The 15,369-nt window shown below is 40.2% G+C and overlaps 1 protein-coding gene across 4 annotated transcripts in view; it reads left to right on the top strand.

Moving 5' to 3' along the window:
* Window positions 1-1,305: 1,305 nt before the first annotated feature.
* LOC133091351 (zinc finger protein 177-like) overlaps window positions 1,306-15,369 on the top strand; it is a 32,156-nt gene continuing 18,092 nt past the window's right edge. Inside the window, exons 1-5 of one of the 4 annotated variants that reach the window (XM_061190563.1) lie at window positions 1,306-1,756; window positions 9,139-9,357; window positions 9,894-9,947; window positions 11,897-11,979; window positions 12,518-12,625. In XM_061190563.1, coding sequence (XP_061046546.1) covers window positions 11,922-11,979; window positions 12,518-12,625 — 166 coding nt within the window. In that variant the 5' untranslated portion in view covers window positions 1,306-1,756; window positions 9,139-9,357; window positions 9,894-9,947; window positions 11,897-11,921. Of the gene's footprint in view, window positions 1,757-9,138; window positions 9,358-9,858; window positions 9,948-11,896; window positions 11,980-12,517; window positions 12,626-15,369 lie in introns of all 4 variants that reach the window. The other 3 variants (XM_061190561.1, XM_061190562.1, XM_061190564.1) reach the window with 3 other exon arrangements.

The raw sequence follows: 15,369 nt of genomic DNA, 5'->3' as shown, positions 1-15,369 counted from the left end.
GATTCTAGGTGTAGTCACCTGATCTAACCTCCTCTCAAGAGGAATCTCTTCATCTCTGGAAAACGTTGCTATCTAAAGCCATAAAGTTTCTGGGAATTCCCTGGCGGTCCAATGGTTAGGGTTCCACGCTTTCACTGCCAGGGCCAGGGTTCTACCCCTGGTGGGGGAACTAAGATTCCCAAGCTGCAGCGGCCAAAAATAAATAAATAATAAAGATGTAAACTTTCTGAGGATAAATTACAATTCAATCAGATTTAGTAGGTTCATTATATAGTTCATGACCATAACGCTGAGAAACAAGTCCCTCACACCAGAGTGAATAACAGCCATTAAAAATTCCCTTTCCTTTTACTGAACGATGACTTATAAGATTCCTAAAACTTATTGTAGACTGTGCATTGCCACCTTAACTATTTGCCTCCTTCTATGACATGATTATTAACACCGGTGAATCTCTGCCGTGAGGTCACTGCACCGTTAGCCTTTGACTGACTCCAGGCTAATACTGAGAACTCCACATTTCTTGGTCTCCCAAATTACAATAAGCTGTTTTCTTTATCTGTCGGTAGCTAAAATGGATCGTCAAGCTCAAAAGCATAATGGAAACCAGAGTCCAGCTGGGTATTACAGTCACTCTCGCAACTCAGTGGCTAAAGAATCTCCCCATTGCTTCAGGACAGCAGCCTCAGCCACATAGTTAGCAGAAGCCATCTTAGATTTAAACTTAGGGTCACCTCTTCACCTCCAGTGTCAGAGGCCCCAGACTGAGATGCAGAAGCGTTTGTTCCCTCTCGCCCTAACTGCGGTTTGCAGCTCCCTTCCCAGGTAAGGGGAATCACAGAGAGGAAGCTAAACTATACTGAAAAAATGAATGGTGCACAGTGAATTTATGTCGCCATGTGAAAAGGTCAAGTACAGCTAGGTGGTAACTGTATACATACCTCCGTGGGGAAAGTGCAGCAAGAGTTGTGCAATGACAGGTATGATGCATTCAACTATGCACCAAAATTTAAAAGCAATTGTTATTCATTTAAGACATGTAAGACGCATGGGCTATGGAGGAAAACAAACCACTACGCAGTTCCTGGGCCACAGCCCCCCCTTCCGGGGCCTAACCCAGCACCCCAGCACCAAACCGCGGGAGGAAAAGGGTAGCTCTCCTCTACTCCGAGATGAGAGAAAAGCGGCCACCGCCATCTGCCCAACCTCCGAGGCCCCGCCCCTTACGCCGTGCGAGGAGCCTGGAAGTGCGCGTGCGCGTGCGCGTGCGCGTTTGGATCTGCGCGTGCGCAAGGCGGTGGCTGTCTTTGCTGCGCGCTCCGGAGCGGGTCTGAGGTAAAATTTCCGCCTCTTCGTGTGTCCCTCCTCTGTGCGGTCAAGCCGGAGGGGAAGACACCAAAGAAGAGGCTTGAGGTCAGAGGACGCTGGCCTCGCGCGCTGACCTGGCCGCCCCGGCCTCCGGCCGGCGCTCCCGGGCGGCGCCCCCTCCCCCGAGAGCCCGGGCCCGCTCGGCCAGCCGAGGTCCAGGCGGCAGCTCTGGGAGGAGGCGGGTCGGCCAGGCCTTGTCTCCATCCGCGATGCTCCCGATTTCAAAAGGCTCCAGAGCAGCCTTTGGGTCCTTTCTCCACAAGGAAAAGGAATAGCATCTCCGTCGTTCTCGTCACGGTGACTCTGGCCCCAATGGCCCCCTGTTCCCGGGTCCCGGTGAGCACTCGGTGGCTTTGTTCTGGCCGTGGGTGTCGGTTATTGAAGTTTGGTAAGTTGTATTACGTTGGAAAGAGATACCTTTGCAGGTTATTAGGCAGCACGTGTGTGTGATCTAAATAAATGCAGGAGTGAAGGAATTCATATAAATAGTAAATTTACCACATCAGAGCCCTGTAAAGCCCCAAAGCTTCAAAAATATAGGAGTCTCTGGGAAGGAAGACGACGCAGGCTGGTTTCTGTTAGTAGCATAAGTTGGAATTGAATTTACCGTAAGTAAGATGAGTTTTGACGGGTGGATTTTTCTTCCAGGTATTCATCTTGAAATTATTATTATTATTATTTTTTGTCCGCGCTGCGCAGCTTAGGGGATCTTAGTTCCCTAACCAGGAATTGAACCCCGGGCCCCTGCAGTGAGAGCGTGGAGTCCTAACCACTGGACCACCAGGGAAGTCCCTCATCTTGAAATTCTTATCTAAAGAAAATCTGTGGCGTCAATAAAACGAACATCCATGAACCCTTCATCTAGATTCACTAATTAAGATTTTGTCTCTCATTATATATATTATGATGAACCATTTAATGGGAAGTTGCAGATATTCACGTCCACCTTTAATCTTCAGCGTTCATCTCTTAAGAATGAGGACAGTCTCCTACTAAGAACAAAACTGCATTGTCCACCAAGAAAATCAAAATTTTTCCAGTTTTCCAAGACTATCTTTTATAGTTGTCCGGTTTTTTGGAGAGCTAGGATCCAAATATTTGCACGTTGCATTTTGGTTTTAGATTTCTTTTACCTAAAACATTTGCCTGTATTTTTGGTTCCTGCCAATTCCAGGATTTTTGTATTTTAAAATGTTGGCATTCTGATATGATGTTTTCCTGTGATTTCATTTAATTAACTTGTCTATCTCATACAGTGGACATTGGGTCTAGAGCAGTAGTGTCTAATACAAGTATAATGTGACGTACAGATGTAATTTAAAAAATTTTAGTAGCCAAGTTAGGAAAAAGTGAAGTTATTTTTAATAATATATCTTATCTAACCCAATTTATCCAGTTATTAATATATAATTATTGGTGAAATTAATGACTAATGTAGCTAATATAAAATTATTAATGAAAAATTTTACATTTCTTTTGTACTAACTGTTGGAATCTGGTATGTATTTTACATTAAGCACATCTCAGTGTGGATGCTAAATTTTTGTTGGAAATACTTGATCTGTATTTAGCTTTCATAAAATTTACTGTTGAAAAAGTAGATTTGGAAACCCAGATTGCTCCAAACATGCTGAAAAGTTTTTTAGTAACTGAGCAGTTTTATTTCTAAACTTAATTAGAAGTAAGTAAAATTAAGAATTCAGTTCCTCAGTCACACTAGCCACATTTCATGTTCACAGTAGCCACATAGAGTGAGCCAATGGCTACTAAGTTAGACTGCAGGTTTAGAGACGTGAAAATTTCCTAGGTGATGTTGTGTACTTCATATTGTATCCCATCAGGAGGCACATAAATGCAAGTTGTCCCACTGCGTATTAGGAATGCAAAGCATTTAGTCAAGGTGCCCATCTCTCTCTTGTGTAGTCACATTTTTTTTTTTGGTAATCTGTGGGTGATACTTGGAAATATGGGAATAATCTCTTCCCCAACCCTTTCAATCAGTGGTTTTAACATCACTTGTTGATCTTCACTTCAACCTGTTTTTACGTTGGGGGCTTATGAAATGGTATTTTTTTTTTCTAATTCTGTCATTCCTTCTCCATTCTTTAGCTGTCAGTCTTCTATAAACAAAAGCTTTCCCTCCCCACTTCCCCTGCCCTCTATATTTTTTTCCCTTTCGGAGTGTCACAACATATCCCTGGATTTTTCTTTCATTCATCATATTATAAACAGTTGCTGTCATTTGATGCTCAAGCTGTCCCAAACTTGGCCAGGAGTAGTCCTTTTTTTTTTTTTTTAAAGATTGTATCTTTTTTTTATTATTAATTAATTTATTTATTTTTGGCTGCGTTGGGTCTTCGTTTCTGTGCGAGGGCTTTCTCTAGTTGCGGCGAGCGGGGGCCACTCTTCATCGCGGTGCGCGGGCCTCTCACTGTCGTGGCCTCTCTTGTTGCGGAGCACAGGCTCCAGACGCGCAGGCTCAGCAGTTGTGGCTCACGGGCCCACTTGCTCCGTGGCATGTGGGATCCTCCCAGACCAGGGCTCGAACCCGTGTCACCTGCATTAGCAGGCGGATTCTCAACCACTGCGCCACCAGGGAAGCCCCAGGAGTAGTCCTTTTAATTTGATTCATGTGTTCCTTCAAGACATACATATTAGTCTTTGAGTGTAAATCCCCAGTTCACTTTGTACTTTCCAGTTACAGACCTGTAATCAATGATTTCTCCAAGAAGTCTCTTTCCTTATAGACACCTAGGTCTCTGTGATGGGCTCAGTGCTACTGGGGTATAACTGTATCTAGGCCTTTCAGTGGTCATCTAAAATATATATATATACATATTTTTTGAGACAAAATTGAAATCAGATTGTATTTATAATTTTATATCCTCCTTTTCATATAAATTATTATCATGAGCATACTCTCATATTGTTATTCTTCAAAAACCCAATTAAAATATATATTCTCTTACATTGTAAGTTCATACTCATATTCCTAGTAAAAATTTAATATGTGCTTTTTTCTTTATTTTATACTTTATCTCTTTTCTCTTATTATAAAAACCTTGGTTTGTAATACCATTAATATATTGTTTTATCCAACAGTATGGGTACAGTAGTTTCAAAAATTATGATACCAATATTACTACCAACGGTAGACTTGCTCAATAAAGTATTAAGTGTTTTTGCATTTTTTGGTCTTTAATAGTTTATATTAAGTATATGCAGTTCATAGTACTGTGCTCAAATATTTGTATGAACTCTAAGTCTTTTCTCTCATGGTTCTGTTATCAGTTTGATACACTATTATGTGCATTTCTGTTTACATTTAGTTTTAAGGTTTGCTTCCTTTCTGAATTAACTTATTTTTTTAATTTATAAAACCTTTTCATGGTTCAAAGGTAAAACCTTATAAAAAGGTATATTCAGAAGTCTCACATCACATTACCACCAGTAGCTAACCATTTCCATTTTATTAGTTTCTGATGTAAACTTTCTCAAAATTCATATATATATATATATTTTTTTCCTTCCTTCCTTCCTTTTTACCTTCACATGAATGTACTTCTTTCCCCAATTAAACTATATACTGGAAATCCATCTATATCAGTTCATAGTGATTTTCCTTTTTTTGTGGCTGCTGAGCCCTTTATTAGTGCATGTATGGTAGTTTAGTCAACTAGTGTCCTATGGATAGAATTTGTGTTGCTTCCAATTATCCTAACCAAAGTAGCCTAATAACAGTAGGAGCAAACCTGTGGTGCAAAAAAAACCCAGATTTTTTGACTCATTGCAGTGAGGGAGACTGCATAGCAGAGGAACCGTGGATGTCTCAACCAAACAAAGCAAAATGTATACTTACTGGATTCTGAGAATTGTGACATTTAGGTGAAATTTAAAGGAAGCAGTAATTTGATAGTCTCAAAGGAAAGCAGGACTGTGTTAAGGGGTTAACATCAGGTCTGTACTACAAACAACCAAGGCTCTTGTTTCCTTGGAAACAATAAAATTAAGATAGATGTGGAATATTGTGTCCAGAAACCCTTTATTTGAAGCTTAGTTCCAGGTTTTTAAATCAAGACTCCTTCTTGATGTCAAATATCAAAATAATGATGTATATCTTCCAGGCAAAATTGGGATGTTTCAGTCTTACTGATACAATTTCAAACAGTGAATCTCTGATAGTCTCTGATTTTACAGAACAAAGTTTCTCAGTGAATAAGAAAGCAATAGTAGCTCTGTTACATATTCTTTCATGAGATGGTCAGTCAGGTGCTGCCACAAGGGGAGACTGGAGGCCCAGGAAAAAACAAAGTTTATTATACTCTTAGGTCCTAGAGGCAAGGCAAGATGTAACCATGCAGGGTGATGTGGGAAAACACCAGGATGGTCAAGAGGCAGAAGGCACAGGAGAGAGGGGAAGGTTTAGGCCACTGCCTTTATTGGGGTTTCCATGGGAAAGGCAAGGCAGGGCAGAGGAAACAGCCAGGATTGACTGCTTTGAATAATTTTGGCAGGCTTTGGGTATGCGAGTGGTCTCTAGTTGCCTGCTACCTGGCCCTGGGATGTTTAAGGCAGAGAAATATTGCCTCCTACAGTGGATGGGTCTGCTGGAGATAGTATGGTTCTCGATTGGTTAGTTTGCATATCAAAGTCATGCTCCGGGTTGAGTCCTTTGTTATTTCTCAGAGTTGGCTAGCCCCAAGAAGCAGTCTCTCCCCAGCCAGAAAGGATTTTTTCAGATGTCAAAAGTCATAATATACAGAAAAATGTGTGTGTGTGTGTGCGCGTGCGCGCGTGAGTGTCCAATACAGTCGGTAGTCATGTTTTGATGAGAGTAAGGAAACTGGGACAATGATAGTAGAAACTTTTAGACAGTGTGGCGTAAGTTCCCCTAACCAACACAGAAAACATTTTGCTGTGATAATGGAAAGGAGAAACACAGGTAAAGTACGAGGAGTCCTTGTAGGCCAGCCCATAATTTAAGTTTCCCATTTATATTGCATTAGTTAAGAAAATAAATTTGAAATTTTTTGCAGTCCCTAACAATATCTTAGTGGAGTTGTAGAGTAGATTAGAAATACTCTCATATTAGGGTGACACATCTGGCAGTGGTGGTGTTGGAGGGGATGAGCTGATAAGTTAGTAAAGTATGTGTAAAGGTTGGTGGTGGTGTGTGGAACCAAGGGGAAGGAGTGCTGGTGGCTGCAACGCAGAAGGTCTTGGTGGAAAGTTGGAGGCGGTTAGTGGAAGAAAGCATCATGGAGTGGGTGGCCCTCTTCCCAGAGGGTCCAGGGGTTGGCCAATATGAGGCACGTGCCTCCTGGGGAAAGCAGTAATCTCCACTAATTCCTTTTCCTTTTTAAAATTAAAACTTTGTTTTTAGAGCAGTTTCAGGTTCACAGCAAAATGGAGGGGAAGGTACAGAGAGTTCCCATCTGTCCCCTGCTCTCCCCCCAGCCTCCCCCATTATCAGCATCCCCCACCAGAGCGGTACATTTGTTACAGTTGATGAACCACCATGGACACCTCATAATCACCCGAAGTCCGTAGATCACATTACAGTTCACTCTTGGTGTTGTACGTTCTGTGGCCTTGGACAAACACGTAATGACATGTTTCCCTCGTTACAGTATCGTACAGAGTATTTTCACTGCCCTAAAAACCCTGTGTCCTGCCTGTTCTCCCTGACCCCCACAACCGTTGGCAACCTCTGGTCTTCTTACTACTCCATACTTTTGCTTTTTCTAAAATTGCATATAGTTGGAATCACACAGTCCATTCATTTTTGGAATGATATCGATACTAGTAACCTCTACCAGATTTCCCTGTAGGCATGGAGTGTAGAGGTGTATGTTTTGGCAGAGAGCAAGGAGTATACCTGGATCGTGGGCTAAGCAGACAAGGAACTCAGAATCATAATAGAATTCCTAATATCAAAGGAAGAAAAGCACAAAGTGTCCTATGTCCAATCTGTGCGTTAGAAGAAACAGTCCCTGGGGTTTAGTGTCAGGGTGAAGTTAGCCCAGGGGGCAAAGTCATCTCCAACGGCGAGATCTCAGACTGGGATGATGTCTCCTGGGGTGACGTCGTCTCTGGTGGTGAGCTCCTGGGCCAGGGTGATGTTGCTGAGTGTGAGACTGGAGTATCCTTTTCAAGTGGGTACCTACTCCAGTTGATGTGGATCTCAGCATTTGCCATGTTTGGTTGAAACACTGTCTTATTTGGAGGGTTTGGGCCTCTGGATTGTAAACCAATGAAAGCACCCAGACCAATAATAAGTCCACAGTTACCTAAACTGTGGTGTGTAGCTAAACTCGACAGGGTTTTTATTTTTTGAATGAAGTTTAGGCTCAAAGTTTAGGCTCCCATATCAGTAGAACAGCTGCCTGGTCTTTGGGACAATCTATGGTGAATAGATCCCAGTGGAGTACACCCCCTCAATCTGGCCTCCAGCCCTTATGGGATAGGGCAAGATAAAAAAAATTGTAAATATAGGTTAAGGTTTGGGGCAAAATAGAGACTTTTTCAGGTTTATTTGTTGGACTGGAATTTAATGAATAGGAATTGTTCAGGAGACTATTAAGCATCTCAGTTAAACCAGTTATTGGGGTCATGAAAGTTCTATGAATGCCTTTTCCGAGAGCCCAACCTTGTGTATTCTAAGCAGTGAAATGCGTGTCTTTGTTACTAGCAGTAATGCCTATAACTCCAAAGGGAATAAGGAGCATCCTGGCAAGGCCTTGTATTGCAGTCTTAGTTATATGTAAAGACATGTGATTTTGATTTATATTTTCGGTGCCTGTGAGGCAAGAGATTACCAGAGTTCTATACCATGAAATAGGACAATTTTTAGATAATAGTCCAACAGTTTATAATAAATGTGATGATGGGACCATTTGTTGGCTAGGGCATCCAGTGCTGAGATGACTGCCTGAAGTTTGACCAAGTGTGTTGCTTCTTGGGTCCCATCCTTTATTTAGGGACATCATGCCTAAGGGATGGAAAGCAGCAACATTCCATCAGGCTCCATCACATATGATGGTTAACAGTGCCATTTGTATAGTCCTCCAATTCTCATTACTATTTACTCAGTTAATCCCAGGGGGCTTCCTAGGTAGTCAAGGGTCTGGGGGAGGGGTGACATCCTCCAGCACCATGGCATCTGGCAAGAGACAGGGGAGGCGACCCCTCCTGAAGGTGGAATATATCAAAGGGCCCAGATTTGGTTCCCTCCTCTCGTAAGGAGGCCTCAGCAGTGATGCTGAGTTTATGGGGTATTGTTTCCATGACCCAAAGTATAATGGACAAGTGGTTATGGAGGGTCGCAGGCTCAAGGTCTGTGAGAATGTCTGTTTCCAAGAAAGTATGTTGACAGCAATTACAGTTTATAATGTACAGGCATACCTTGTTTTATTGTGCTTTCCTTTATTGTGCTTAACAGATAATTGCATTTTTTTTTTAATTGAAGGTAAATTCTCATATTGGAGAATAACAGTAACCTCAGGAGTTCAGGCTTTTGAGACAGTAACCTGCATTCAGACTCTGGCTCACCACTTCTTAATTGGTGATCTTGGGCCAATTACTACTCCTGTTTGAACATAAGTTGCCTCAACTATTGAATGACAGTAATAATAACTATGTTGATAATCATATGAGTTTCCACTGTTTCTGGCACAAAATGAGTACTCAGTAAACGGCAATTATTATTTATATTCATGTGGTCTACAGTTTCTAATGACTTTCACATAATATAACTTTCATCTTCTACAGAGAGATGGTTAATGAATGATGCTTGATGACAGATGAGTAATGCCTCCTGCATAAAGATTGATGGTATGAGGCAAGACTCCTACTTAATCAAGAGGAATTGAGATGAACTTATCCATTAAATTCAGAAACTGTCTTGAAGAAACTTTGGGAATAAGACATGTTAAGGCAGATTTCATTAACAGATTCACAGGATGCCAGCCATTGACCTTTTCCCTTGTGGTAAGTCCTTGTTGATGCTCCTTTCAGAGACCGTGCTTTAACTGGCCTGTGAGCAGCCTGTCTTGTGGTCTGGGTCTATGCAGTCCTGCTTCTGGGCTGTCTAGAAGGGGGTTTAAGTATATAACAATATCCTGTTGTCTAAATCCTGGGACTTGGGAAAGAGGGGTAAGTATGCCTATTTTTGTGGGAGAGGTTCTGCTTAATCACATGGTGAGTTGTTATTGTTAGCCAAAAAAAAACCCAACAGTTTTACTTCTCTGGACTTTAATTTCTTTATCTGTAAAATGAGATTAGATTATTAAACTCTTCTTCTTGTTTATCAAAGCCCCAAATCCCATTTCTGACTTCAGATGAGGCGGGCTATAGGGCATTTTATGGCAGCAGTGTGTGTGTGTGTGTGTGTGTGTGTGCATTTAGAATTAGTGTGGAGTGGCTGCCAGGCTTGTGAGTATGGAAACTGTGGGCAGCCTGGATTCTCAGGTTTTGTTTCTTCTCCTCAAGGTTGTCTTTCTCAAGACTTTTTCTCTTTTCATGAGGACAAGTCAGAAGGGGAAAGGATTGTGACTGGGTGTCTGACAAATTATTTTCAGGTCAGTAGGAAATTTATTCTTTTATAAAAGTACATGCTTCTTCCTACCAGGTGGATATGTTTCCTACTAGTGAAACAGAGCTTCTGTTTCAAATAGGGCCTGCTTAGGGACTGAGTCCCCAGTTAAATTTCCTCAGGTCTTAGGGCCTTTCATTTACACAGGAGAATGATACTATCACTCCAGTATTTACTAATTCATTCCAGTATTTACTAATTCAGTCTAGTTCATCCATGCTGATTGTGTGCTCTCATTTTGCTATGATAGACAGGGAGCCAACATGTGCTTCTGAAAATTTGTACTGTCACTGGAGGAATAATTCATTTACCAGCATTTACTGTGTCTGTAATGTGCTCAGGACTATGGCTAACCTGTCAACAGAGAAAAATAAGACCAGAAGAGTTCACAATCTAGTTGTGGTGAGATACGTTCAGTTAGGTGAGAGAGGTGCTCTTAAAGCTACGTAATTGGATGAGGTCACCATGAATACGTCCAGGTAGAGAGGAGAAGGGGCTTGAGGACGATCAAGCCCTGGGGTTGATTATGGAAGAACATAAAACCTGTCTAGACTTTGAGTCTCCCTTCCTCTTTCTCCAGGGAACATTGATGGAGATGGCAATTGTCTGATGCCAGGTTGTTCCTCTTGAAAATGAAGATCTGTTCATTGTATTGGCTTTAATTTTTCTAGGATAAAAGGCTTAGGACTTCAAAATTATGTATATAAGCTTGAGCTTGGGTTTTAGGCAAAAGACTGGCAACCCTTTTGGTGCACAATGAGAGAGAGAGAGTGTGTGTGTGTGTTTGTATTTTAGTCTTATTTGAAAATTTACTGGTTTGATAAAGTTGACATGAACAATTTTGTTGCTTCTTAAGTTATACCTGACAGTATTTGGTATCCCTGAAGAGCAGAGTCTTGGCCCCTTATTTATGGAAGTATTTGTCATCCCTTGCATGTTCTTCTTACCTCAGGCATCTTTCTCTGAGAGCAGGGCACCAGCTATGCAGACCTGATCTGATCTTTCAGGTGGAACAAAGAGGAAAGCTGAGAAAATGGAAGAGTTTTCCAAGTGAGGGAAAAGGCAGATGTGATTCTTTATGAGAAACAGCTGTAATCCATGAGAGCTGCAGTCCATTTGGAAATGTTAAACAGGAGGCTTTTGAAGAATTTTTTTTCTAAGGATGCTGAGGTCATTTGGTTTCTGAGGTTCCTTGGGTACCTCACACTTCCCTTTCTCTTCAACTTTTCATTTGCCTTCTTAAACTTCCTTTTGGCTTGACAGTAGGATCTGTCCCATTTTTTTCCTTTAAAATTTGCATTTGCATTTGCAGGAAGCACTTTATCCATTTCCTTTCAATGTTGTTTTCCTGGTTATGCTGCTTTCTGTTCATTGTCAGTCTCAACATTTATAGAATCATTTTTTAGTAAATCACCTACCAATTTGACCACAGCACCTTATCATGCCAAACTCTTGCTCCAGCCAAACTTATCTCTTCTTTTTTTTCTAATAAATTTATTTATTTATTTTTGGCTCTGTTGGGTCTTCGTTGCTGTGCGCGGGCTTTCTCTAGTCGCAGCGAGTGGGGGCTACTCTTTGTTGTGGTGCACGGGCTTCTCATTGCGGTGGCTTCTCTTGTTGCGGAGCACAGGCTCTAGGTGCGCAGGCTTCAGTAGCTGTGGCTCGAAGGCTCTAGAGCGCAGGCTCAGTAGTTGTGGCGCACGGGCTTAGTTGCTTTGCAGCATGTGGGATCTTCCCAGACCAGGGCTCAAACCCGTGTCTCCTGCATTGGCAGGTGGATTCTTAACCACTGCACCACCAGGGAAGCCCCTTTCTTTTTGTTTTAAAATATATCTTAAGTCAATGTTTGAAAGTAAATACACATTGGCCTTCATTTTTAACATCTTCCTTCCATTTATTTCTCCAAGAACGTAATTTTTTTTAATCTTATTTCAGATTGGGAGATTTGTCTTAATGCCAGATGGTCAGCATCTCAGTGGAATATTTTGGATGGGAAGAAATCCAGTGTGGTGGAAATGGTAAGATTCACAAGATATAATTCCTTGCCTTCCACACTAGTGGAAGATTAGTAGTTCCATAAGATAGGAAAGCAGCACGATAACCATGACAGATATTTGAGACTAGTGTCATTCACCTGTTTTTTATAGTCTCTGGGCATCGTGAATTTGGCAGAAACTTTAAACGCCCCTCACGATATATTTCTTCACACAGAGTTCACTCAGCTGAATATTCCCATGTATGTCATTCAGATGAAGTTTTTGATAAATAATTTCATCTTGATCAATTATCAGCTAAACTCTATAAAAATCCCTGTGAAAGTAAAGAATACAACAAAACTTTCTAGCAGAACGATCACTTCATTCTGCTTGAAAGCACTGAGGGTCTGGAACCATGCATTGCAGTGAAAATGGAAGAAAAACAAAAACAAATAAAAAACTTCAACCATACTAATTTGTTTCTTGTATAGAAAAACAGAATTCAAGGCAGAGGGGAAAATCTCTGAATATAACAAGGTTGGAAAACTTTTTAAGTCATCATTAATCTCTTCATCGACAGGAGAGAAACTACATTGGAGAGAAATCAATTTTAACCATTGTGAAGAAGCCTTGAGTGAACACTCATGCCTTAAGGCTCAAAGGAAAACTTACATTAGAAAGAAAACTTGTGAGTGTTATCAGTGTGAAAATGCCTTCATAAAGAACTGTGCCCTTGATCACACAAGAAAACCCATTCTGGAGAGAATGCTCCTGAGTATAATCGGTGTGAAACAGCCTTCAGCCAAAATTTACACCTGGTTCACAAGAAAACTTACACTCAAGAGAACCCTATAAATGCGCTGACTGTAAGAAAGGCTTACCTTCTTCCTCGTACCTTAGGGAATGTATAAGAATTCATGGTGGAGAGAGGACGTATGCTTTTAAAGAACGTAGGAAAGCTCTTTCTCATTCTACAAACCTTTTTGTACATATGCGAACTCACTAGAGAAATACACTGTGAGGGTAAAGGATGTGGGAAGACTTTCACTCAATCTTCATGTTATTCAATATTTAAGAATTCATAGTGGACTGATGCCTGTGAAATGTAAGAAACTTGAAAAAGCCTTTTCTTATTCCCCAGATCTTGCTAAGCATATAAGATTTTATACTAGAAACACTGTGTTTGTAAGGAGTGCAGCCCAGAGTTTACTTTTCTCAAAACAGTATTCACATGCGAATTCAAACTGGAGAAAAACCTTATAAAAGTAAGGAATGTGGAAAAGCCTTTGCTAGTTCCTCATACCTTGCTGTACATATGAAGAATTCACACTGGTGAGATGCCTTATCATTGTAAGGAATGTGGGAAAATGTTTAGTATTTCATCTTGCTTTAAAAGTCACCTGGAAACTCACCCTGGGGTAAAACCTTATAAGCACTGTGGGAAAGCCTTTATTTGATTCTCATTTCTTATTTGACATTTAAGAATGCTCAGTGTAGGGACTTCCCTGGTGGTCCAGTGGTTAAGACTATGCTTCCAATGCAGGGGGCACGGGTTCTATTCCAGATTGGGGAACTAAGATCCCACATATGCTGGCGTAGCCAAAAATAAATAATTAAATTTTAAAAAATTTAAAAAATAAAGAGTGCACAGAAAGACCTTTTGAATGTAAGGAATGTGGTAAAGCATTTAGATAATCCTCGTACTTTAGTCAACATAAAAGAAACACATACTGGAGAGAAGTGTATAAATGTAAAAAATGTGGGAAACCCTTCACTATTTCATCAGGCCTTACAGTACACATGAGAACTCACACTGGTGAACAACCTTTTGAGTGTAAGGAATGTGGGAAATCCTTTACTCGATCCACATGTCGTATTCAACATTTAAGAACTCACAGTGGGGAGAAGCCATATATATGAGGAATATGGGAAAACCTTTAGTAATACTTCATGCCTTTCTGAATGTATACACATTCACACTTGAGAGAAAACATGCTTGTAAAGAGTGTGGGAAAGCCTTTGATACTTTCACACTTACTGAACATGTACTAATTCATAGTGGAGATAACCTTATTGTAAGGAATGTGGGAAGCCTTTTGCTCTGCCTTATACTTTAATATTCAGCTGTGAGTTCACAGGTGTGAAAATCTTACGAATGTAAAAAGTATAGGATTTTTTTTAGTTTTTATTCTCTGCTTTGGGAAAGTATGAAAGCACACATAATGAGAAATACCCTGAGTGAAAGGGATATAGGAAAGTCTTTGATTGTTCTTTGTCATTAGCAAACATGATTCACACTGGAGAAGAACCATAAATTATAAATATAGGGAGTGTGGAAAAGGCTATGTTAATTTATTGTAAAAGTCACACAGGAGAGATTATGTATGAATGTAAAAACAATTAGAATGCTTTCAATGAATATCTTTTATATATTTTTATAAATAAAAATCCTAAAAAGTTTTTTTTTTTTTTTAATGAAAAACCTTTGTTACAAAGAGGTTTTTAAATAAGACCTTGGGAAAGTTTTGGAGTACATGTTTTCACTTACTGCATACAAGAAAATTGATACTGGAAAAGAAAACCAAGTAAATTTTTATTTAAATGAGTTGCCTTTCTGTGTGCGTTTTTTTTTCGAGGTAGACCCATAATTTTAAAGGCTAATGATGTTGAGCATAAATATGGTCAACTGATCTTTGACAGAGGAGCAAAGGAAATGGAATGTAGTAAATATAATTCTTTTCAACAGATGGTGCTGGAACAACCAGACACCCACATGCAAAAGAATAAATCTAGACACAGACCTTGCACTCGTCACAAAAATTAACTCAAAATGCATTGCAGCCCTAAGTGTTAAACACAACTATAAAACTCCTTGAAGATAACATAGAAGAAAACCTAGAAGACCTTGGGTGTGGCAATACTTTTTAAAATATGACATGGAAGACATGATCCATAAAAGAAATAATTGATAAACTGGACTTTATTAAAATTAAAAACTTCTCTAAAAAAGGCACTGTCGAGAGAGTGAGAAGACAAGCACAAATTGAGAGAATATTTGCAAAAGACACAACTGATAAAGGACTCTTAAGACTCAGCAATAAGAAAATAAACAGCTGATTAAAAATGGACTAAGACCTTAATAGACGCCTCACCAAGGAAGATATGCAGATAGCAAATAAGCATTTGAAAAGATGGTCCACATGATATATCATCAGAAAAAAAGAGAGCGCTACAAATCTATGAATCTAGAATGGCCAAAATCTGGAACACTGATAATGATAAATGTTGGGGAAGATATAGAGCAACAGGAAATTTCATTTCATTGCTGGTGGAAATACAAAATTGTACAGCCACTTTGGGATACAATTTGGTGGTTTCTTACAAAACTAAACATACTCCTACCAAGTGGTACAGTATTCACACTCCTCGACA

Source organism: Eubalaena glacialis, chromosome 4 (assembly GCF_028564815.1).
Source record: "Eubalaena glacialis isolate mEubGla1 chromosome 4, mEubGla1.1.hap2.+ XY, whole genome shotgun sequence".
Taxonomy (NCBI): Eukaryota; Metazoa; Chordata; class Mammalia; order Artiodactyla; family Balaenidae; genus Eubalaena; species Eubalaena glacialis.
This window is presented reverse-complemented; position numbering and strand designations above follow the sequence as displayed.